Genomic DNA, 25,272 nt, shown 5'->3' on the forward strand with positions numbered 1-25,272 from the left:
TAGACGCAGCCAAGGCCTTTGACTCTCTAGAGTGGAAATATATGACTAAGGTACTGCGGAGGATGGGCTTCCCACTCATGTTCCTCCAATGGATCAACTTATTATACGATGCACCTGTGGCGCGGATACGGGTGAATAACTATATCTCAGACACCATTGATATCCGGAGGGGGACGAGGCAGGGATGCCCGCTGTCCCCTCTCCTGTTTGCAATAGCACTGGAGCCCCTCGCCTGCAAGATAAGACAGGGACATCACTATTCGGCCCTGCAGTTTCCGCAACGCCCGTTGCACATCTCATTGTATGCAGATGATATGCTGCTCTACGTGAGGGACCCACAGGCCAATCTGAATCCACTGTTGAGGGAATACATAAAATTCGCGCGTCAATCTGGTGTCACCATAAACTGGGCCAAATCCCTGATTATTCCTTTGACTGACACCACATACCCGCACCCCATAGATTATCCTTTGGAGTGGAAAACGGACCCGATAAAATATCTGGGTGTGTGGTTCCACAGGGACCCGGAAATTGTGATCAGGTCTAACTACGGGACGGTGATCGACACACTAGAGGAGAAGGTGGGGAGATGGATTCAGCTGCCTTTATCGCTGGCTGATCGTATTGCCATCGTCAAGATGGTGATCCTGCCGAAGTTACTTTACCTGTTCACTAACATCCCTATACACCCCCCAATGGAGGTGTTCCGCAGGATTGCCTCGATGGTCCTCCGGCTTGTCTGGGCGGGAAAGACGGCCAGGGTGGAGCTGCGGACACTCACGTTACCGTACAGTCAAGGAGGGTTCGGGGTCCCAGACCTCTATCTCTACTATCTTTGTGCGCAGGCACAATACGCACATTATTGGTACCACAAAATCCCATTTCTCACCCACACTGCGATTGAGGAGGGAGATGCACTGCCTATTCCCCTTGAGGCGATTATCACTCATCGTAGGCCCCCTTTGCACACACGAGACATAAACACCATTGACGTTACGAATAAAGCATGGCATACCATGGGCAGACTGGCCAATAAACTGCCGCTGTATGCCCCGGCGCTCAGGCTTCAATGGCATCCGGCTATCTCGGTAACGCAAGAAAGAGTGGGGTTGGACTTACTGCGCCAAGTAGGCATCGACACTGTAGGGGACCTGTACGAGGATGGGACCTTTAAAACACTCGAACATCTAACATTCATTAGTAACAGGTCTACACTATTTCGCTTCAATTATCATAGGCTGCAGAGAGCTGTGAAACGACTGTATCCAACATACCCGTTGGAGCCGCAGGAATTGACCGCGTTGCAATGGCTGATCACCACACCTGCAAAAAGGCACCTGGTATCTACACTATATACAAAAATGCAGGGGGACATAGCGGGGAACACACACGCTTCCATGGAGAAGTGGAACAGCTGTCTAGAAACGCAGTTAACGGAGGAGGAGTGGGTTACTGCCTGCACCCTGACAGGAATGCTGACACCTAATGGTAACCTCCGCATACTACACTTCAAATACCTGCACCAGACGTACTACACACCGGCTAGGCTACAACGTTATGGGCTGCGGGAGGATTCTAGATGCGAACGTTGCGGGACTGAAGGTGCAGATTTCATTCATCTGGCATGGTCGTGCGCGGCAGTGGGGGAATACTGGGAGCAGGTGACGAAATTATTGGGGGTCATGGTGGGTGGTGAGGTGCGCTGCGAGGCCAAAACCTGTTTGCTAGGACTGCTGCCTGAGTTACGGGCCCTAAAGCGCAGATTCTGTGTGATTGCGTTGTTAATGGCCAAAAGAAGGGTCTCGCTATGTTGGAATGGGAGGAGGATCCCAAAACCGAAAGACTGGATCACGGACTTAACGTACTGTAGAGATACCCTGAGGACTTACGAAGAAGAACTCCCTGCTGGATCAAAACCCAGAGACTACTGGGTATACTTAACCCAATATCTGCAAACTGTTTCCACAGAATCATCAAACGATTAACATACAAGTGGAAGGGTGGTGGGTATAGAAGACCTCTGATTAGGAAACGAACAGGCAAATTGGATGAAGGATGCTGTTGTGCTGTGACCGCAATGTTCTGGTTGTTGTTTGATTGTAAACAATTACAAAAGCCAATAAAAAAATAAAAAAAAATAAAAAAACTACTGTAATCCAAACAAAGTGCATATACAATTGCAATTCAAGCTGTTGACAAACTGCATTACTACTGTAAAGTATTTATTGCTTATCTGTGCCAGTATTGCTTGGTTCTAGAAAATAAAAGAACTAAAAGAATATTTTTTTTACAAAACTAATTGGTCTGAAGTTCAGTCTTTGAGTGTGTGATATCATTTGCTGATTGAGTGTGTACAACAAATGCTTAACACTACCCTTTGATAAAACCTTACTGCTCGCCCACACTACCACAAATAGAGAGTAAGGTGCTATCTACTTTTATCTCTGCCTACTGTTGGGGTTCCACTGGACTCTGTGCACACTATACCTCACTTTGGTATAGTATATACAGAGCCAGCTTCCTACACACCATTAATCCAAATGCGTAGGAGCAAGTTATGTTAGTGTACTGCGCTCAAGAAAATGAGGACATTGTGAGGAGATTCCCTGAGGTGTTTGGGGGAAAATTGGATAAGTTAGTTGGTTTTGAGCATCGGATCAGGTTGAAGGAGGGAGAAAAACCAGTGCTGTATAAGGTGAGGAAAGTGCCACATTTGATGTCGGATCCTTTGAGAAAAAAGTTGACCAGGTTGTTGGAGTTAGGGGTGCTAGAAGAAATTGAGTCCTCTGAATGGCTGCCTCCGGTGGTTTTGGCACCCAAGGATAATGGAAGAAGTTTGAGGATGTGTGTTGGTGTTGACTTGAGTGACCTCAATTGGAACATTTGGGAGGATAGGCAGCCATTACCCATGTTGAAGGGAGAGTGTTTGTCCAGTGTGATGGATTTATTGGCCACATACCATCAAGTGATGGTGAGTGAAAAGTCGAGACCCCTTAATTCGGTTGCCACCCCTCTGGGGGCTTACAGGTTCCCCGCATGCCTTTTGGGCTTGCAACTGCTGCGACTTGTTTCTAGAGGGGGATGATGAAACGTTTGGAGGGAGTCAAAATTTTCCAGGATGATATTCTGGTGTATGGTAAGGATGAAGGGGAATATAAAAGGAAATTGTTGGAGGTTCTAGCCAGGCTGCGTCATTTTGGTTTGACGATGAAAAGGAAGATTTTGCAGTTACAGCAGAAATACAAACCAGTTTTGATCATAAGCATGTAGTGTTGAGGAGAGCATGGGCTGTGGGTGATGAAGTGTGGTTTAAAAAAACGCTGTTTCATGCTAAGAGTGATGGTGGTTTTCATGGACCTTTCCGTATTGTCAAAGTGAAATCCAATGTGGTGCTAGTACATACAGGGGAATGGTGGAGTATGTACAGACTAGTTAAAGTGAGTGGAAGAGGTGTGGAGATGGATGAGGAGAAGTGTGGAAATCGTGGGAGCGTGGGAGCGTGGCAGAATCCCAGGAATGAAGGGTGGACAACAGTCCATGGGTTGGGGGTACTGGCCATCCACAGAGGATGCAGAAAGCTCCTAGGTGGTTGGATGATTATCTTAGATAATTAGTTTATATTATTGTCAAAACCATTTGGGTTTTGTAATGCATATTTCTCTTTATAAGGTGTAGTCATTTTATCTTTCTAATTTCTCATATTATACAATGTAATCACATTCATTTTTTTAAAGTTTGTGTGAGAGCTAATTTGTCTGTTTATATTTTTCACGACTATTACTCCATATATTTTTATACTGTTGCAGTATGGGGTCTTAGTGATGCATTGGGGGTGTTCTCTTTCTTGCGGTTTTTTGTTGGGGGTGTAACTGTATACTTCCTTTGTTTATGGAAGGGGAATGTGTTGTGGTTTGTACTATGCAGCAAGGCAGTGATGTAATGGAAGGCCTGATGTAATCGGATTCTTTGTTGAATGCAGGGTGTGGGGAGGCATTTGGAGATGGGCTGAGGAAGAAGCCTGACCTGTTTCAATGCTGTACTTACTATCCAATAAACCTATTACCAGTACTATTCTGCCTGGAGTGTTTTGCTTGGGGGCAGGACACAACAGAAACCTAAAGCTCATTCCACAAGGGGAAAGCTGCTGCCACTGTATGGATTAGAAATGTTCAATCGGAGAGTTTTATTAAGCTGCAACATGAAAATCAATTCACAAAATCAATTCACACTTTCACTAAACACTATTGTTTAGACACTGATACTCAAGCTGAAGTTAGGGTGGGCGGATCAGGAGACACTCAGAAACCTTTGCCAGCGGCCTTTTAAATATTTTTTCTTAAAAAGGCTCCTGTGTACAAGTGATTTATGACTATCAGTGAAGGTCTTACTATGCAGAAGAAAAGGTTATGTACCTGTAGTTCTGGTTCTGCATCTTTGAAGTCATAAACGACCCTCCCTCCTCCCCGGCTGCTGGAGTAGTTGTGAATGTTCATACATTGAATAAAACATGTTTTCTCTACACTTTGCCTTGGGAAAAGGAATGGGGAAAGAGAAACAACTGCAGTACTAGGCATTCTGAGTGGGGATGCTTCCCAGGTTCTTAATGGGATAGGCTCTTTTCTATCTGTGTTAAATGAAAGCAAACAGGCTACAATTTTACATTCATGTAATCTGATTAAAAACTCATTGTGCTCGGTTGTCTATTAAAAGATGCTGCAATATAGTATTATGAATTAAGGCCTTTAGGATAGCCTTTCACTTTACAAGCAAAATGCTTAGAGCCTATCTAGAATGTACTCCAAAAATGATCTTAAATGTTTGTCAAAATGTTTGCGTCAATCAAAGTATTTCTCCCAGACCAAGCTTTGAAGGCACATACGTAATTGCACACACTCGATGTCGAAATAATTCTGGCCCACTTTGAAGCTAAAACAAACAACTTGAGTCCTCTAATAAGCTCTCTGTAGTGTATAGAAGCATTAATAAGGCATAGCTGTCATGAATGGTGCGCATGAATCTTCTAGACCTCTGTATCTTGTGTGCTGAGACTCTTTAGGGCATGCCTCCAAGACTCCGACCCTAGATATGCTGTTGGTTAAAAGCCTGGCTGAAGATATAAATCCAAGGGCAATGTGCTTTCGAGAATTGTAATAAACTCCTTTGAGGTAGGGTCACAGCACATTCAATAAGGGCTGCAGCTGTGGTCAGTGATTCAGTTAAGCCCTTTTTGAAGGCTGTTAAGTTAAAACAAGCCACAAAATCTCTTGAAATAAGAGCCTGAAAAAGTTGCAAGGATTTCAGTGTGTTGAAATACAACTTCCAGATTTAGAGGCATGGAATTGTGTCTAAATTGACTGGCACCCATTTTGGTCCCATCATTATCTGCTTGTGTCCCACTCTCCATTCAATGTGCCCTATAGTTGCTGAAATAGTTGTTTTGCTCTTGCAATTCAACAACACAAGGCTAGAAGGATTCTATCTTACACAAATTGCTTTTTTTTCCATAATCAAAGTTATTGAGGGCCTCAATTACTTGCCAAATATTGGCCGTTTTCTCATTGCCCCCTAATTGTCTCCCTCCTTATTTTGAGCCAGGGGTACCACTTAGTTTCAAATTGCATTGCATTCGCAGACTCTGCCATCAGAAAAACCTGGCATCGGGCCAGGCGCCACAGAAGTGCCATGACTGTAGCTTTAGAAGGTCCACACTGATCAGGGTGGGCGAAGCAAAGGAGACAAAACACGCTTCCAGGTAAATAGTTATTTATTCTCCAGCATTGTACCTTTTATAGATGTATGGGCATTTTTGTATAGGAAAACAGAAGGAGAATTAAATGGCAAGGGGGATACAAGGACGATTATGCAATTTAACAAGTTTTAGAGTACTGCTTGACTCACTTGTGTGGTGAGTTTGCACCATTGTGTGGACAATCAAGGTGTGTACAGTCTAACAAATAACTGCTTTGCAGGTCACCAGCTGAGAAATGTCCTTCAAAAAGTTGTTATTACAGATGAACATTTAATTAACTTTTTTTCGAGAGAAAATCATAAAATTCTATGTATACGATGTTGGAAGTCTGCTCTCAGACCTTAAAGGTTAGATTAAGGTCCTCATTTAGAAAAGTGCGGGTTTATTTATATGCTCTTAAGGAGTTTTCTCCATGGGATGGGGAAGATTTAGTTCGCCAGCATCGATATCTTTCATAGAGTCACATGAAACCTAGTATTTTCCCTGAAAAGCAGATTATGGAGGATATTTACTTGCTAATGCAAAGAGAAATCTAACATGGCCATTAAGGTTGAAACTAAGACAACCTTGATTAGCTGAGTTCCAAACAAGGTGAAACAGGTGATGTGCTCTGTTTCTGTATTTCTGTGTAAATACTAATACATAAAACATCTGGAGACTAAGTTAATCGAGGCAAATGTATATTTAGAAAAACACATGAATCTATGAAAATACCAATTGAAAGGCAGCTATTCTCCATTTGTTTTTGTTTTTAATTTGTTTGCAGCCGTGTTCCAAAGACTGTTTATTTATGTACCTTTGTCAAGGGGTTTCTTCTCCACTGTGAGATCATCAATCTGGCATCCTTAGGTCTCTCACTACTAGCTGGAGGATTTCAGAAGATAATCAAATTAAAGATTTTCAGATCTCGATATTATAACAGACAATATTGTTTTTTGGTCTTAGTGGGAGAGCAAGTTCACATAACCTTGTAATACCTGATCTATTCACATTTTCTTCTGCAATTGGAGATGTTGCAATAGGCAACACACACAAGGTGAGGGTGGCACTTTATAGTAGACATACTAAAACCATCTCTCGGAAACATATTTTCTTGTGTGTACGGTGTTTCCTGATTTATAAGAAGTACTGAAACTGCTTTCTTCTGTTTCTTTAGAGCCCACCAATGCAGTCTTCATATCCAATGGAATTTATGCCCTCAAACTGGTCCTGTAACACATCAGAAGAAAGTAAGAAGACTGAAGTGAATCTGGAGGCTGTTTTCCAGATTGTGGATGAGCTACACTCTTCCTCCAAGTTGGAGATGCTGAAAGTGAACACTGTGGACAATCAGGAGGAATCTGCACCACAGCCTGAATCAGACCAGCAGATGCAAGTAAACCAAGTTGTCTCTACCGAGAGCTGCAACAGAGAGCCTAGCCAACTGGAGTCCCTCACTCCTGTTGCTTCTGACATAACATCTTTTGTTGTGGGGAGTGAGCAATCAATCACTTGTTCACTACAGCAGGCTCCCAATTTTCTATACACTGCCCATTCGAACCATGGTACACAGAGTACTAAAGATGCCACCTTGACTGTTGGTGCAGGAAATCCAGTATCAGAAGGGTCAGAAGAGGTATCTGTGAAACTGGAGAAGGAGCTGACTCAATCATCAGAGTTAGCTGTTGTGTTGGTAGAGGAACATCTCCCAAGCAGTACTTTGCAGGTAAGAACTCAGTTGTCTCTGTTAAGATGATTTTCATTGACTTACATACACAGGTGAACTAATTTATGTTTACATGTTAAAGAGCAGAGCCAAACTTTAAAAACAATATTCTCTGGCAAAAGTGCAAATAATCACAAACGTTAGACGAATCAAAGGAGCTGAATTAACCTTTCATGAGCATTTGGGATAATGTTCCCCTCAAAACAAAATGTCAAAACTTAGCACCAATTGGTGCAGTTTACAGCACCATTTTAGATATATGTATTGTACGAGGGACATAGTAGCAAATCAGGCACACTCTTATGAGACATTTGTGTTATCTACACAGGGTACTGGGTTATGAGTAGCCAAATACTGGAGAAGCGGTGCCTATCTTATGCGCTGTGAACCATATTTAATAATCATTCTCAAGATCCAGTTTTGTCTACTGTACCATCAATGTAATCTTTATTTCATGCCATTAAAATTGTGTTTGTATAGGGCTAACTACCCCTGATGAGATGTTGAAGTACTCTATGGTGAGTAGCTTGTTACTTTGGAACTAAAGGTTAATTTGGGAGTTTTTGGTTAGTGAGTTTAGTCTTGTGTTCTCAAGATACAGCAGGAGAACCTGGCTCTAGCACCAGATCCTCCCGAATGCTGTTCACCTCTTGCGCTCACTGGTACCAATCAGTCATCCTCCCTGGGACTTCAAACTACTCCCAAGGTCATTCGGGGTCAGTACAACCTCAAAGTAAGTCTCCCCTGATCAACATGCCTCGGGTGGGTACAGCAAACACAGCACCTTGGCAGCACGTATAGTTATGTCTATTAAGGAATGGAAAACACACGTGTCACAAAATCATCTGCTATGTCAGCGTGGACCGAGACGGGGTCCCATAGACTCTCACTTCAGGTAATGGGGTTGACTTTATCCTAGAGGGATTCTTGGCTACACACCTACATACATATATGCTAGGCACACTTAGGTACATCTAGTTAAGGTCGCATTCTTAGGAATACGCATTTTTGCTTTCCTGTATTTTATATACCTTCCTGTATTAATTGTTTTATCACTATGGTAGAAATCTACCATCCTTTTACTCAGTTTCTGCTTATAATCATTTATATCTGTTTCTGTCTTATGGTTGTTTCAGCACACCTAATTTACACTAGAATGACTGGTTCAATAAATTCTCATTGAAAACGTCCCCACCGTTTATTTTATGTATCTCTCTGGGACAAAGTGAGCACGAGTGCCTGAGCGAAACATATTGCACTGTTTCCGCGATCCCTGATGGGACAGAGTTGTCATGTTTAATAGTTGCCAAGTACTATTCTCTCCTTGGTAAGAGGGGTTTCTAGTGTCACTGTGTTGTGATTACAACATGACACAAAGGCAAGATGGTTAGTAGGTAGATTTATTCACATCAGCACATAGCGTCACAGCGTCCCTTCGCCTCAGCCAGCAGCCGCCAAACTCACAGGATGCGAGGACACCATAAACAACATTCAAACGTTGGTACAGAAAGGTTCTACAGAGGCACGAGGCCTCAGTGACAGTGAGGTCATAACATACCCCCCTTTCCTCTACACAGGGTATCACCCTGCATGACAATCTGGTCAGCGACAGTGGATAATTTGTCAATGACAGCATTAAAAGGTCTAGCACTACTGGGTAATGTGCTCTCCCTACGCCCACCTTTGAGAATGAGGTTGAGGACACCCTTGACAACCTCATCTTGTAACATGGCCTCTGCCATCTCTTATTTGGTGACCACACCACAACTCCCCTGGACTGCATCATCCACACTGGAAATGGCTCCTTCCCTTTCACTCTTGGACACACCAATTTTGTCCACTTTCTTCCAGTCTAAAGGCAAACAAGACAAACAGTCTGCTTGAACGTTGCGCCAACCAGAAATGAACTCAATATGGAAACTGTACTCTTGCAACCTGGAGGCTAGGCAAGCTAGTCTGGCTGACCCTTTCCCTGTTACACCTGGTGACAGAATTGCTTGACGTTTTCAAAACAATTGTGTTGATCTGATCCCCAAATAAAATTGGCACCCTTCCTCATAAGTACCTTTAAAGGTTCAGTTTTACTCGCAAAGTTCCTCACAAATTGGGAGTAATACTCCATTAACCCAAGGAAGGAATGCAACTGATCCCTGTTACTTGGAATGGGAGCCAACTTTATGGAAGCAAGCAAATCTCTCTTGGGTTTGACACCATCAGAAGAAATGGAGTGTCCTAAGTACTTCACCTCTGTGACAAGGAAAGAACATTTTTCCCTACGTAGCGTTAAACCATACTCCAAAAGCCTGGCAAGAGCTTCCTTTAACGCTAAGTTGCGACTGCTCACACTATCACCAAATACAAGGCTATCGTCTTGGAAGTAGATGATATTTTTCAAACCTTTAAATACTTCTGACACCATCCTCTGAAAAGCACTAGTAGCCAAGGACAAACCGAAAGGCATCCTTGTAAATTGAAAGATACCTTCCATGGTGATGAAGGCTGTCAAATGTTTAGAGGAGTCATGTAAACGTATTTGGTGATAAGCGTGACGAAGGTCCAGTTTAGAGAAAAAGTTTGCACCTTGCAACAATAAAATTAACTTGTTTATATTGGGTAGAGAAAAGGTATCAGGAATGATATTCTGATTTAAACTACTTAAGTCAACACAGAAACGCAAATTTCCACTTCTCTGTGTTAAAAACGGGAGAAATCCAAGCAGAATACTCAATGGGTTCAATGACACCAGTGGATAACATTTCATCCAACATCTTCTTGTCTTCTCCCCTCACCATAATGGGAACTTTCCTAAGCTTATGTTGGACAGGAATGGCTCCAGATTTTAGTTTTTTTTTGTGGACGTAACCTTCTAAATTTCCAAGCTGATCTCTGAACACTCCCTTACCTCCCTCCAAAATGTCTTCGACTGAGAGGTCATCCACCACCATTACCTGTTCGACACCTACAGGGTCAATCTTAATATGGAGGTCATACTGGTGATACCAACCCAATATGGGGGGCCCAGATTCAGTCACATAAACTTTTCCCTTGACGGACCTTTTCTTGAAAGAAATGTCTGTCAAAATATAGCCCAATATGTCTTGTCTGCTCTCCTTGATACCCACCGGGATTTATATCTTTGGGCAACAAGCTCATATTGGGCCATTCTTGTTGGTATATTCTCTTGGGTTTGATTGTATACAACGACCCTGAATCTACCATGAGATCAACTTTTTTGTCAGTAATGACAAACTCTGCTTTGGGTCTGCGTCTTCTCTTAACAACTAAGCAGGAAGGGTTGGTAAGGAGGACATCTTCATTGTCTACAACTTCATCTAGGGAAGGTTCAACACAAAGAATTCTGTCTGGCCTGGACAAACACTCACTAAAATGTGACTCCTCAGACAACATTGCCACCTTCCCCTTGTTGACTTTTCTGCACATTCTAGCGAAATTACCTTTACGGCCACACCTTCTGCATTCTTTGCCAATGACCCAGCAATTTTTAGAATCTGACGCGTGAAAAGTGCTGCCACACTTGCCACACGTCTTATTACCAAATTTACTGGGATACAACCTGCTGGCTGAAGTACTCTTCCCACTTTTGAATCTGGTGGAGACAGCCAATTCCCCTTCACAACCCTCCACTATTGATGTTTCACTTTCACTTGTAATGTTCAATTTAGAATCCCTGCGATCCATCTCCTTCATACAGAATTCTGACTCTTCAACTATTTTTGCTATGCCAATGGCATCTTTCAGAGAGGGGTCTTTAGCAGCACACAACTGTTCTTGAGTCTTTCGAGGGGTAAGAAGATGTATGAAGTGACCCCCAACGCGTCTCTCTTGTGTTTGCCAGTTTCGTGAGAACACCATTCAGTGAAGTAGAGGCGTTTAGCACCGTGAGTAAAGCAGAAGCGCTGAGGGGTATAAAAGTGTGTGAAGTGACCCCCAACGAATTGTTTCTGTGTCTACATGTCAGTGAGGAGCAACATTTTGAGTGTAGAAGCGTTACCAAGGCAGAAGTGCTGAGGGGGTACGAAGTTGTGAAAAGTAATCCACTACACGCCGCATGAGTGTTTGGCAGATGGAAGATGTTTTGCAGTGTCCATGCGCGTACCTTGTGAGTTTTGAGCTGAAGTCCTCTCAACGTTTGTTCATCTGCAGACCTTACCGGCCGTGTTGTGAGGTAAAGACGCTGGTCTGAGAGAAATGCGTGTGTTCTTGCGGAGAAGCTCAATGAAACACGCCTACGGGAGAGGAGTTTTACTTTCTTAAGGAGACAGGCTTTCCGTGTTCGTTTGGAGAATATTGCTTTGTCATTACTTTAGAAGCCGCTCTTTTTGAGAGACAGTCATATATAGTTTAACATCTGTATTTAACTTCAGAATTTTTATTGGCATTCTTTTCATTCAACATGGATGTCACAGCCTTGGATGTTACAGCGGTTTCTTCTCCTCCTCATTTTCTCACTCAGCCAGGTAGTCCTAGCATAGAATGGGATGAGTGGATTGACATTTTTGATAACTACTTGGAGGCATTAGATGCCCAAGATTTCAGCTCAAGTAGGAAAAAGGCGATTTTACTCACCAGTCTGGGTAAAGAGGGTCAACACACTTTCAAGTACCTTCCTGTTGTCACTAATGAACGTGGTCAACCCATTGAAGCCGTCTATCAAGAAGCACGTAAAAGGTTGGAGATCAGGTTTGCGAAAGAGACTAACGTCGTCATGAGGAGATACAAATTCTATACCCACAGAGAGTTGGAGAATCCATTGATGACTTTGTTACGAGACTTCTTGAACTTTCTCTTAAATGTAGATTTGGTCCCATGGCTGAGGAAATGATACAGGATCAACTGATTGTGCAATGCAGATAGTCGTCTTAGTCTGAGTGCCTCACACCTTTTAACACGGAAGTAGAGTAAACAGCGCACAGCACACGTAGGTTCTCTGCTGCACACTATGTGCTCAGCTGACTGAAGCTTGTCGCCAAAAACATGTTGTGATTACAACATGACACGAAGGCAAGATGGTTAGTAGGTAGATTTATTCACATCAGCACACAGCGTCACAGCGTCTCTTCGCCTCAGCCAGCAGCCGCCAAACTCACAGGACGCGAGGACATAGTAAACAACATTCGAACTTTGGTACAGAAAGGTTCTACAGAGGCGCGTGGCCTCAACGACAGTGAGATCATAACACACTGTTAGCTAGCTGGTATGCAGGCAAACATACCGGGTGTGTTTAGAATCAGTCTGGACACCAATCCCACAGTCTTAAGTTGTCTAAACGCGCAGATCCTATATAGGATTATAGGAACTACACGACACTTGGAATTTGAGAAGATTAGCTCTGTATCACAAGGGAAATAATGAGGAGAAAAGGAAGGAGGTTACAGGGTTGTCTAGGGAGATTAAGGAAGATGTCAATGAGAATGAAACACAAGCTGAAAGGGTGGTAAGAACTAGGAAATTGCCTGCTTATTTAGCTGAGTATTTCATTGAAGCATTCAAATTTATAAAGGAAATAGGGGAATAGAGAAGGTATATAGATGTATGCACTTTTATTGGAGTCTTATTGTTTTACAGCAACATTATTATTAAGGGTGGAAACCTTTAATTTGCATAGATAACTGTATATACTAAGGTATAAGTTTTAGATTTCTTGCAGAAACTTTTATGATGCACAGAGACTGGCATATACCAAGGAGTGTGTGTCTGATTTTCTACCTGTTTTAGTTGTTTTTCCCTTGTTGTACATTAATTGTCATCAGTGCTTTGCACTTTTTTCATGGGAAATGTTTCCTAATGTGGTACTCTACTTACCCACCCCTTTTATCATATTGCTCTCTTTTTTATATGCTGTATATGTAATATTTTATATTGATGTTACATTATTTATTTTTATTATTTGCTGTTAGGAAAGGAGATGTGTCATATTGTGCTTAACTAAACCCCAGCCAGGCCAAGACCATTGTGACCATTACATTCTGATGATGACTCTTTAGGATTCTGAAGTGGTCAAGGCCATTACTCAGTAGAGATTGATGGCTGTGCCTGGCTTGAGCAGTTCGGTTAACCTGCATCTCTGATAAATAAATATACATGAATTACAGATTTGCGAGAGTACGGATTCTATTATTACAAACCTGTTGGAACAAGAAAGGTTGGAGAGCACCCCCACCCATGGATACCCAGAGAAGCAAGATACCTACACAAGGGAGCCTGGGTGCATAGGTGTGAAGTGGCGTTGGAACTGCCTGTTGAAGTCAATGGAGAACCAGGGCTGTCCAGCTGTTTCAGTGATCCATGGACAAGGTTGGTGAAGCCAGGTGTAACTTCTGGACGAGGAGTATCTGTGAAGAGAAGCGACAGAGTCCAAACCACCCGGAGGTATCCTGGATGAGCAGGAGCATGATATCAGCCCTTGTTGGGGGTACTTCACTGTAGGACGGGTACGTTGAAGATGCAGCTGTGGAGTCCATGAGGTGTTGCAGGAGCACAGGAACCGTCCACGAGCTGCCCCAAGCCGGTCGACGATTTGCAGGAGGGTCAGGGGCCAGCAGGACCGCCAACAAGTCTATCAAACTCAATAGACGTCTGAGGGAATCAACCACCACAGGTAAGTCAGGGCCGGCTCTCAGCAAGCCAAAGAGCTAGCAGGAATTGATTTTGACCTCAGGAGGACCCTCTCACAGCAGGCACAGGGATTTGCAGGGAGGCCTCAGCAGCACACAGAAGATGGAGGCCGACGTCGCAGGAAATGCAGTGAGTACGCCACTTAAACAGCTCTCTGGTGCTTGAGGCTGGAGCTTCTTGAAGCTCAAAGATCTTCGGACTGGAGAGTCAACAAGCCTTGTCAACAGCAGACAGATGTGGTGCACAGAGATGCAGTTATGTTAGCTCCACGAGGGATTACAGCCTTCCAAGTTGCAGAGAAGACTGGTCAGGCCTCTGGAGAGCCACCAAACCACCTTGAAGAGTGTGTGGGACAACAGGATCTGCAGAACAGTTGTTGTCATAGAGGTGCATGCCGGCTCCTTCACTTCAAGGGAAATTTCTCCCAGTTGTCTTTAGTGCACACAGAGTCCTTGTGGCTCTGGAATATGCACGGCCACGGATGTTGCAGGATGGTGGCAAAGCACAGAGACAAAGTTGCAGTACAGGGTTTCCCACAAAAGCATCCTTGTCTTGAGACCGGCCCACCCCAACAGTAGAGTTCAGTGACCAGCAGCAGAAGAGTCTTGTGGAGGATCCTGAAGACAAGTCATGCAGTGGAATCCTTGTCCAGATGAATTTAGGGACCCCACCCTCAGGAGAGCCTTTAAGTAACCCATGAAGGGGGTTGGACGTCTTCTGTAGTAACCCACTGATCAGGGGGTGTCAGGGATGCTAATTTAATGGACTGACCAGTCAGATGCTGATCTTGGACTCAAGATGGCAGAACCAAGTGGCTGCCTGGTAGAACTCTGTACGCTTCTCTGGGGAGGAGATGGACAGGGGGATAGTCACTCCCCTGTCCTATGTGTGGTTTTGCGCCAGAGCAGGAATCAAGGACTCCTGCACTGGAGTAAACCGGTTTATGCAAGGAGGGCACCAAATGTGCCCATCAAAGCAGTCTGGTGGCTCTCGGAAGCACCCCCACCCTAGCCCAGAGACACCTAATTCTAAAGGAGAGGTGGGTACACCTCTCCTTTACAGACAGGCCTGTGTTCTACCTTCCCTTGCCGGAGTTAGGCTCACCAGCAGGAGGGCAGAACAGTGTCTGGGGTCGGCGGCAGCACTGGCTTGCATGAAACACAGTTTGAAATGGGGGGCTCCCCTAAGAAGTCCCCCCCAGTACATTGTATCATGCAACTACCACTGGATTTGGTTTAGTTGCATGGTTCCAATATCTTTGATACCAAACATGACCAGGTTCGGTGAAGCCATTATGTAGACATTTCGAGTTTGCTAGTGTCAACTACATACCTTAAAATGGCTTTCATTCAATTCTTTATTTCGGTTATAATAACCATAAAAGAGTACTGTACAATAAAAAACAATCATTATGACAAAGTGCAGCATTTCTGGTGGGTACAAATAATCCATACATAAATACAATATAAAATATAAAAAGTTTTTCAAATATTAATTTATACACACTGTTGGTTTACCAACCTTTTAAAATAGGAATTAAAAAGTTTTTAAAATTTTTTTTTAAGAACCAGGCTTAGTGAAGATACCATTACATTTTTTGACCATTCCTTTTCCTAATTATCGCAACACTAAATAAAAAACGACTCAGGCTAAATACTATCCTCTGTGATGAGTCGCCCTTAAATATTCTTTCCCCGTCCTGGACACGACGAAGACCCAAGTTTAGACAAATAGGTTTGATCCATTTTATCCTTGGCCGCATATATGCAGGGCATATAAAAAGAACATGGGTCTCATCCTCCTTTGCCTCCATATTGCACAATTTGCACAGGTCAGATTTGTTATTATTATTATTGGGCGCCCATTTTGATGTTCTAGAACTGAGTTGCAAAATACCATAGCGATACTTTAAATACAATGATTTAGCCAAAGGGGGTTCAATTTCATCCATATAATTTTCGAATTTGCTTTCACATTTAAAATTTAAAAATTTAAGGGTCAGTGGTCCAAGTTTGGGGTTATGTAATACAGAGTTATTAATATAGTCCCAATATGTGTCCTTCAACAATTTTTTAGAGGAATTGATTAGTGAATCCGGATCTGTCCAAAAGTTGCGTAAGCCCAGCTTTGTGAACCAGTTTTCAATATACGCTAACCAAACCAACTGAGTAGCATTCTTTATTTGGATTATTTCCTTCAGTGCGTCTCTGTAGTCTGCAAGCTCATCAGTTGACCACAGGCGCACCCAATACAGTAATGGGCGTAAATGAGCTTGATCGTCCAAGTGACGTATATTCAAATCCCAAAATAACGGGACAAGAGGGGTACAGCCCGGGATCGCTAAGAGTTGCCTGAAAAAACTGTTTTCTTGGACTGAAAAAGAATCTCGTGGTACATGGCCCCATAGTTCTGCCCCATATAGGGTAGCTGATTGAACTTTATATTTAAAAAGTTCAATAGCAGGTGATATTGCTTTAATAGGGCTGCTTTTAAACTTCCTGATTATAGGGGCTTTATTTTGTATTAATGTTAACCTCGATTTTTCTATTTGCGGTTTCCAGTTCATTTTAGTGTCAAGGGTGATACCCAAATATTTAAAATTGTTCACTTGTTCAATCTTTTCCTTATTTACATTAAAGACTTTGTTAAACCCTCTGTGGGGATTAATCGCCATAACTTTCGTTTTAGAAGCATTAATTTCAAGGTTTTTATCCAAGCAGTAGTCCCGAAATTTATACAAAAGATTTTGCAGACCATTAGGTGTCTGGGAGATTAAAATCGTGTCATCCGCAAATAATAATGCCGGAACGGCTTGACCACACAACTTGGGAGAGTCATGCTCGCAGCCCAAGAGGGTTTCAGGGATGTCATTTACGTAGAGAGAGAAAAGAGTTGGTGCCAAAACACAACCTTGTCGGACACCTCTCTTTATATTTATTCTCTCCGATAGCTCTCCATTTGGCCCCCACCTTACTCTTGCATAGTTACCCTCGTGTAGCCTAATCAATTGATGGCAGATGTCCCCAGGGGCACCCATATCCCTCAACCTTTTCCATAACTGCCCCCTGGGAACCAAATCGAAGGCCGCTTTAAGGTCCACGAAGGCTATGTATAGATGGGATTTCCTTATATTAATATATTTCCATGTTAAACATAAGAATCTAAAAACCTGGTCTACAGTACTAATTTTGGCTCTGAAACCTGCCTGGTATTTGGTAAAAATAGAGTGATCCTCAATCCACATATTCAATTTATTGAGAAGTTGACGCGCATAAATTTTTTGCAAGACATCTATCAAACTGATAGGTCTATAATTTGATGGGTTGGATCTGTCCCCCTTCTTGAAAATGGTCACAATTTCTGCACCCTGCCAGGTTTCTGGAATTGGGGCACCTCTTGCAATGTCATTACTAAGTAGATTAATATAGGGTGCCCACAGATTATTCTCGTGTTTCCAGAGGTCCCCAGGGATTTTGTCTGGACCTGGGGCTTTGCCTTGTTTAACTAAATTAATGGCTAGTATGGTATCTGCCAGGCTAAATGTTAGCGTTGTATCACAAGTGTTTTGCCCTAGGTATTCGTTTGTCATTCCTTCCTCCTCCCCTACACATGAGTACAATGAGGAGAAGTGTTTGACCCAGACCTTTTCTTCTAGAAACCTATCTCTGGATTGCACACCTTCTTTGGTGCCCTTTGCTATAAGGTTCCAGAACAACGTTTGATCTTTTGATTTACAAGCTTGAAGTAAATCTGCCCAGACTTGTTCATCCCAAGATCTTTTTGCAAGTAAAATAGTGTTTTTATAAAATTTCCTTTTTTCTCTCAAGATATTTATTTGCTTCCCTTTTATGGCCTTTATTAGTTCTAATTTGGCCTGCCGGCAGGCTTTGTTATACCAAAGGCTCTCCTTAGGCCGGTTATTCCGACAGGCTTGGCCTATGTTAACCTCTTTTGAGAGGATTTTCCTAAGTTGCTGCATCAGATTCCTATGTACTAATGATACCGAGCGTTCCTCAGTATTAATTTTATCTAAGGACGACATAAGTTTTACATAGAGTACATAGATTTCTCTAATTGTATCGACATTACCCATTACAGCAGGCCATTTTAAAGACCTGCAATTGTTGGACTCCAAGGGCTCGTAGGTGGAAATATAATCACTAGGTATCAATACCTTAGGGAACATAAACAATGAGCCAGTGATAGTCAAGGAAAGAGGAAAGTGGTCACTTTCAATACGGTTATCCACATTCAAATCTATGAGCATTGGCCATAGGTTCAAGGAAACCAGTATGTAGTCAAGATGGCTAGTAGAACAACCTCTTTCAAAGGTCGGTTTACTTGGGCAATCAGAAGGGAGTCGGCCATTACAGGAGCGTAGGCCATGTTCCATAGTCAATCTTAACATCTGCAGTGAACTATTTGTGCAGGGTGTTAAGTAATTTGCGTCAATGCTAGGAATATTATAGGCCTTATCTTCTTCTCCATGGATATCATCTAGCCCCGTGATGGGTTCGAAGCTCCTGTTGAGGTCTCCTCCTATAATCAGCATAGTTTTATGATCCAAACTACGGATAAAACCATCTAGTTGGGCTATTGTATCTGATTCTTTATTTGACGGATGGGGTCTGTTGTAAATATTAATAATACACATTGCCCGTCCTTTAGTGTCATTAAATTTTATAGCCAAAATATCAGGGCTGTTAGAATCCACTTGTGTAAAGTCAATACCCAGCGTGATTTTTGCCCAGATTATCAAACCGCCAGATGGTCTACCTTTATTTAAGTGTGATGCTGCTATATGGAATGACCTATAACCTACTTTAAAAGAGTGCTCTACCCCCCATGTTTCTTGGAACAAAATGAGGTCCGCTTTGCTGATATAATTGTGCCATGCAGGATCGGACAGATTTTTCTTTATACCAGCAATATTCCAAGAGATTAACCTGACCACAACTTCCTTAGTACTGTCAGGTTGGCCCAAGTCTATATTTGTAAATGGCTTTCCAGAACTTATAAAGCCCAAATAATGGAGTCTGGGTTTGTAGGGGTGCCTCTGCTCATGCAGTAGTACCCACACACGTAGGACATGCACCCTGTTTGTGGGCTGAAATGCCTACAATAGGGGTGACTTATTGGTTTTAAGTGCATTAACCAGGATATAAGGTAAACCTTATATCTGGTGTGATCGATGCATGCACCATTTTCCACGGGCTACATTGGCAGGCCTGTAGACACAGTTTGCATGGGTTACCATGGGTGGCATGCCTTTTAAAGTTCAAAGGAGACTTTATTGAGGTAAAAAGTAGTTTATTAGTAGCAGGCATCCCCTGAGCACACAGATCCTTTTTCCCATAGTAATTTCTATTTCCTTGTCCATACCGGGCCACCAAAAATCGCATCTGGCTCTTCTCTTCATACTCGTCATACCACTGTGACCTTCATGTAATAATGTCAACAGTCTGGCACATAACTCTGAAGGTACTACTAATTTGTCCCCTCTTCTAATAATACCGTCTGCGAAAGATAACTCAGACCATATCATTCTGTAATCAGTGAGTTCCCTTTTTGCAAAGATTAGTTGATTCACATTTGCAGATAAACATGTAATAATTTGTTGCAAAACATTGTCCTCAGCTACTGCTTGTTTCCATTCTTGCTCCCTTACAGCACCTTTGCAAGATGTCTTCCTGAAAATCATCATCAATGTGAGGCAAAGGCAAACGAGATAAACAGTCAGCATTAATGTTTTTGTGACCAGGCACATACTTCAACTGAAAATCATACTCTTGCAGACGATACAACCATTTCGCAATCCTTAGCATTGCTCTGGAAGCACCCTTGGTAGTAAAAATGTCGGTAAGGGGTCTGTGATCAATTCTTAGTTCAAATGTTGTCCCCCAAATATATGTTTTAAAATGACTGACACCCCACCAACATGCTAACGCCTCTTTTTCAATTGCTGAATAGGTTGCTTCTGCCCCTTTTAGGGTGGGTGAAGCGAAAGCAATGATGCGTTCAACTCCATCTTTCCTTTGCATGAGTACAGCGCCTAAGCCATATGCACTGGCGTCCACCACTACTATGGATGCATCACGGGGATCATACGGTTTAAGAGCTACTGCCTTCACTATGTCAGACTTGATTTTTTCGAATGCTCGTTGACATACATCTGACCATGCAAACGATGTACCCTTTTTCATTAACAGTCTTAAATCATGCACCTTGCTTGCAAAATGCTGAACAAATTTGGAATAATATTCAGCAAGCCCTAGAAAGGAACGCAATTGTTCTTTTTTGGAAGGTGGCGGAGCTTTATCTATAGCCTCTAAAAGGTTCATTTTAGGATTGACCCCATCATTAGATATTGTGTGACCCAAATAATCAATCTGCTTGACACCAAATTTACATTTTTCTGCACAGACAGTCAACCCAGCTTCTTGCAATCTGTTTAGAACTTCATTTGAGATGTCATTATGGTTGCACAAATTATTTCCCCACACCAACACATCATCTTGGAACACACTCACTATGGGACTAAGCCATTCTGAGGCTTCCATAGGTTCAATGACTTTAGCTTCACATAACCTGTTTAATTCTTCTTTGAGTTGAGTGCGCAATACAAATGAAACATTTCTAACTTTATGGACAACTGGAACACTACCAGCCTTTAGTACAATGCGATGTTCAAACTTGACTAGATATCCCAGTTTGTCACTGAATAACTTGGGAATCTTCGCTTGCCAATTAGATGTTGCACCCTCATTTGTCAATAACATTTGGTCGGGGTGATTAGGATCTAATATGATACCTAAGTTCTTTTGTCTCCAACCTAATAATGCTCTCCCATGTTCCACAACATACACTTTGCCGTGGGTGGACCTGCCCTTGTATGATAAATGACACATAAAATATCCTAATAGGGGCAATTTAGTCCCACAATACCCTTCAGGTTCCACATCTGGTGGTGACAACACAGATTTTCCAGAAGTTTCCCACATTCGCTTGTTAATTATAGTGTACGGTGAACATGAATCCGCCCATAATGATGTGGTGACCTGATTGATTGCCACATCGCATCTGGGAGGTTGGTACCCTTCAGATATTTCATTAACATTGTCATCACATATCACCATAACTTCAATGTCATCCTTATCTTGTTCCTCATCATAATACTCATCGTTATCATGTGTTCTTACAACATTTACAGAACGTTTCCAGCTTTCATTATTCCCAGTTTTCCACCATCTGGAAAAATGACCTATTTCTTTCACATTTGAAGCATGTATGTAGTGTATTTGTAAGTACTATTGTATATGTATGTTTGGTGCGTGTGATTAGCTATGGAATGCAAGGGTGTCATGTTGGAAGGTGATGGTGCGGGAGTTCGAGAACGGGGAGAGAGGAGAGAGGATCGGGCTGGAGAGTGGAGTCGTGTCCCTGGCACTCGCTTGTTGCTGTATTACTTGTAATGACAATAAATCCTTTCCAACAATAAATCTGTCTTCGTGCCTTCACAACAAACTGGCGACGAGGATGGGATTCGAACCCACGCGTGCAAAGCACAATGGATTAGCATATACTTGGCACAATACTCCGCCATACCTAAAAATGATTTGACTTCTTCTTTAGAATTAGGAGCAGGTGTCATCACAATAGTGTCAATCAGAGAAGGCTTTGGTTTTACACCCTCCTCACTTATAACATGCCCTAAATATGAAACACTCCTTTCTGCAAACTTGCACTTGGATAGTTCAACAGATAACCCCGCTTCCTGTAATGTGTGCAGAACTTTACACAAAATGGTATCATGTTCCTTCCTATTCCTAGTGGCAATAAGGATATCATCTTGAAAAAAGGAAACTCCCTCTAACTTACCCAATAGCTTGTGCATTAACCGTTGAAAAACTGCAGCTGCCGACGCAAGCCCAAAAGGCATGCGCCTAAACTGAAAACAGCCAAAAGGAGTGATAAAAGCAGTCAATCTCCTTGATTCCGGTTCCAGTACAACTTGATGATAAGCCTTTGAAAGATCTATCGTGGAGAACCATGTCACCCCTTTCAATGATGATACCATTTCATTAATTCTAGGAAGTGGAAACTTGTCAACCACGATGTTATTGTTTAAGTGGCGCAAGTCAATGCAGAGACAGATTTTTCCATTCGATTTCCTTGCGGGTCTCTTGTCGTGCCTGAAGTTGACCATGATTTTCCGGTTGGTTCTGATGCTGTTCAAGGGTTCTCTGTTTCGGATACGCAAGGTGTAAAGTGTTCAAAAAGGAATAGGGTTCCTTCTGTGTGGCTTAAAGATTATGTAACATGAGGTGTGGTAGAAGTGTTGTTGTCGTTTTGGTTTTCTGTTGTTATTGTATTTGTGTTATGTTTTGTGTTTTCCGTTCTTTCTTTGAGTTGTTAAGGAAGGGGGATGTGTAGTGTATTTGTAAGTACTTTTGTATATGTATGTTTGGTGCGTGTGATTAGCTATGGAATGCAAGGGTGTCATGTTGGAAGGTGATGGTGCGGGAGTTCGAGAACGGGGAGAGAGGAGAGAGGATCGGGCTGGAGAGTGGAGTCGTGTCCCTGGCACTCGCTTGTTCCTGTATTACTTGTAATGACAATAAATCCTTTCCAACAATAAATCTGTCTTCGTGCCTTCACAACAATGTAACTTTAGAAGCCGGACAGCTTTCAAAATCAGTAGTGTGTCTGGGACTTCCACACCTGTAGCATATACGTCCGTTCCTATTTGGTGGACCTCTCTCCCCAAATGATTTAGAACGGTAATGATTTTTTGATTTATCTGCAATTTTTTTTCCCTTGTTTACTACACTGACCTTATGAGTGTCTACTTTATCTTTACTTTGATCGTTATTAAGCTCTTTAACATAACGGGAGGTGTTCTCTATCCTACTAGCTGTGTCTATGGTTTTTTGTAAGGAAGGGTTTTTAAGTTCAAGTAGACGTTCTTGGATTTTCATATTATTGTTTCTATTGATAAATTGATCTCTGATGATCTCTTTGTGTAAATCTCTAAATTTGCAAGTGGCAGCTAAGGTTCTTAAAATTGCGATATACTGTTCTACAGTCTCGCCTGTTAACTGTGCTCTTGAAACAAATTGTGTCTCTCTACGACAATACTAGTTTTTTTACCGTAATTTAAAAGAGCTTTTAAAGCTTCAACATATTCATCTATAGATGTATCATTAGAACTTGTTTCACTCCCTTCACTATCAGCCTCTAAGACGGTAGAAACAGCACGTAGTGGTTTAGGTAAGGTTTTTAAAACTTTTCTACCTTCTACACTTAAGTTATGTTTCAATAATGCAAGTTTCCGAGATGGTATGAAAGTTTCTCCACCAATAGCCTTGAGGTAAGTTTCAAAAGATTCACACCAATCTTCCCATACCATGACAGGGACTCCACGTCCTTGTAAAAATTTGGGTGGAGGTAACACAGAAGATGTGGAATCAATGGCTATATCAAAATACTGTAACTCCAAATAAATACTGTTGTACAATTTAAACTAATAATAATAGTAAAAGTACGGCCTATAATTACAAAGTGCCAGTATTTAGCAACACAATAAATTAAAATTAGAGAAGTGGACACCCTTGTCAAAATCACAGCAAAATCGCATTGATAAATCAGAAAGTGTCAGTATTTAGCAACACAATAAATTAAAATAAAATAAGTGGTCACCGTTGTCAAAATCACGCAGATAAGCAGTTCCAACTTGTATGGTATACCTTACAAATGCACAACGAAGTGTTGCTTCATTAGGCGTGTAGAATAGTTTCAAATTACAGCCGCAATCACAGTAGACGACGTAATGCGCTATACGCTACTTCAACGTGTGGCAGTGTGGCAGTATCCATGGCATTGAGGCGAAGAAATGCAATAATAGCAGAAGACGTGAAACGTTGCACGCTACATTAGCGTGATAGGGTATCCATGGTAACCAAGCATAAGCGGAGTGATGAGTCACACGCAACGTGCCCTGCGTTTGACGCGCTCAGCGCACTCCCTGTCGAACGCTTGCAAGGAAAATTCCAATCCGACGCCACAAAGCAGAGAGTTCTTCAGAAAAATGACGGCAGGACTCCAGACATCGGTTACGGTGTGTTTCAAAGAATAACAAGTAGGCAACCGTTTCTTTTCATTTACTTTTCAATACAAAGTTCCCATTTGTTCCAGCAGTTTGACGATTTCGTAACATGTAGACTCTGAGCAGATCAACACAAAATCACACAAATAGTATGACAACTCGGCAAATATCCGAATTAGAATACATTCAGTCAAATGAAACACTCAATTTAACGATCGTGTCGCACAAAATGTGCAATTCTTTGTAGAAATAGTTCAACTTTACCTCAAACAAGTCGTGCAGACGTTCAGATATAATGGACTTGTAGAACAAGAGGTGAAATCCATGAAACAAAAATGACAAAAAAATTGCCAAATTTTCTCCATGCTTGAAATGATCAATGGCATCCCATCCTCGTCGCCAATTTTAAAGTTCAAAGGGGACTTTATTGAGGCAAAAAGTAGTTTATTAGTAGCAGACAACCCCTGAGCACAGAGATCCTTCTTCCCATAGAAACAGCTGGACTGCTCTGTGTCCCCTGGATTCTGCAATCCAGAATCCAGTGAACATGTCATCCAGCAACAAGGTAACTAAGGTACAGTTGCTATGATACAACAATGCCCATTGGAGACCCCTGGTGTACCAATGCCCTGGTTACATTAGGAACCTACAGGGGTACACTAGAATGCTAATTGTGGGGTGTACAAAGTACTTACCAGTCGATTTAGGGGAGAGAGCATTGACACTGGGGTCCCAGTTAGCATGATCCCCCTCGACTACAGTCTAAACACACTGACACCAGGCAAAAGGTGGGGGTAACCATGTCAGAAAGATCCTACTTTCCTACATAACCCCCTCCCAAACGAAAGAAGGTAAGACTAGCCCAGTTGAGGCTTCATTTTCTATGTGAAAATATCTGGAAAGTCCATCTGCTTTGGCATTGTTACTCCCAGATCTATGTTACGCACTGAGAAGTCCTCTGTAGGGAAATGGACCACCTCAAATGCTTGGAGTTTTCACCTTTCATCTGTTTAAGCCAAAGAAGGGCTTGTGATGTGTCTGAACAATGAACAGATATGGCCGTAACTTCTTCAAGGC

The 25,272-nt window shown here is 42.3% G+C and overlaps 1 protein-coding gene across 1 annotated transcript in view; it reads left to right on the top strand.

Annotated features, from left to right (window-relative positions):
* HSF5 (heat shock transcription factor 5) overlaps window positions 1–25,272 on the top strand; it is a 1,208,320-nt gene that overhangs the window by 782,907 nt on the left and 400,141 nt on the right. Inside the window, exon 4 of the mRNA XM_085649733.1 lies at window positions 6,906–7,454. Within this exon, the coding sequence (XP_085505859.1) occupies window positions 6,906–7,454 (549 nt within the window). The remainder of the gene's footprint in view (window positions 1–6,905; window positions 7,455–25,272) is intronic.

Source organism: Triturus cristatus, chromosome 3_2 (assembly GCF_964204655.1).
Source record: "Triturus cristatus chromosome 3_2, aTriCri1.1, whole genome shotgun sequence".
In the NCBI taxonomy this organism is placed as follows: Eukaryota; Metazoa; Chordata; class Amphibia; order Caudata; family Salamandridae; genus Triturus; species Triturus cristatus.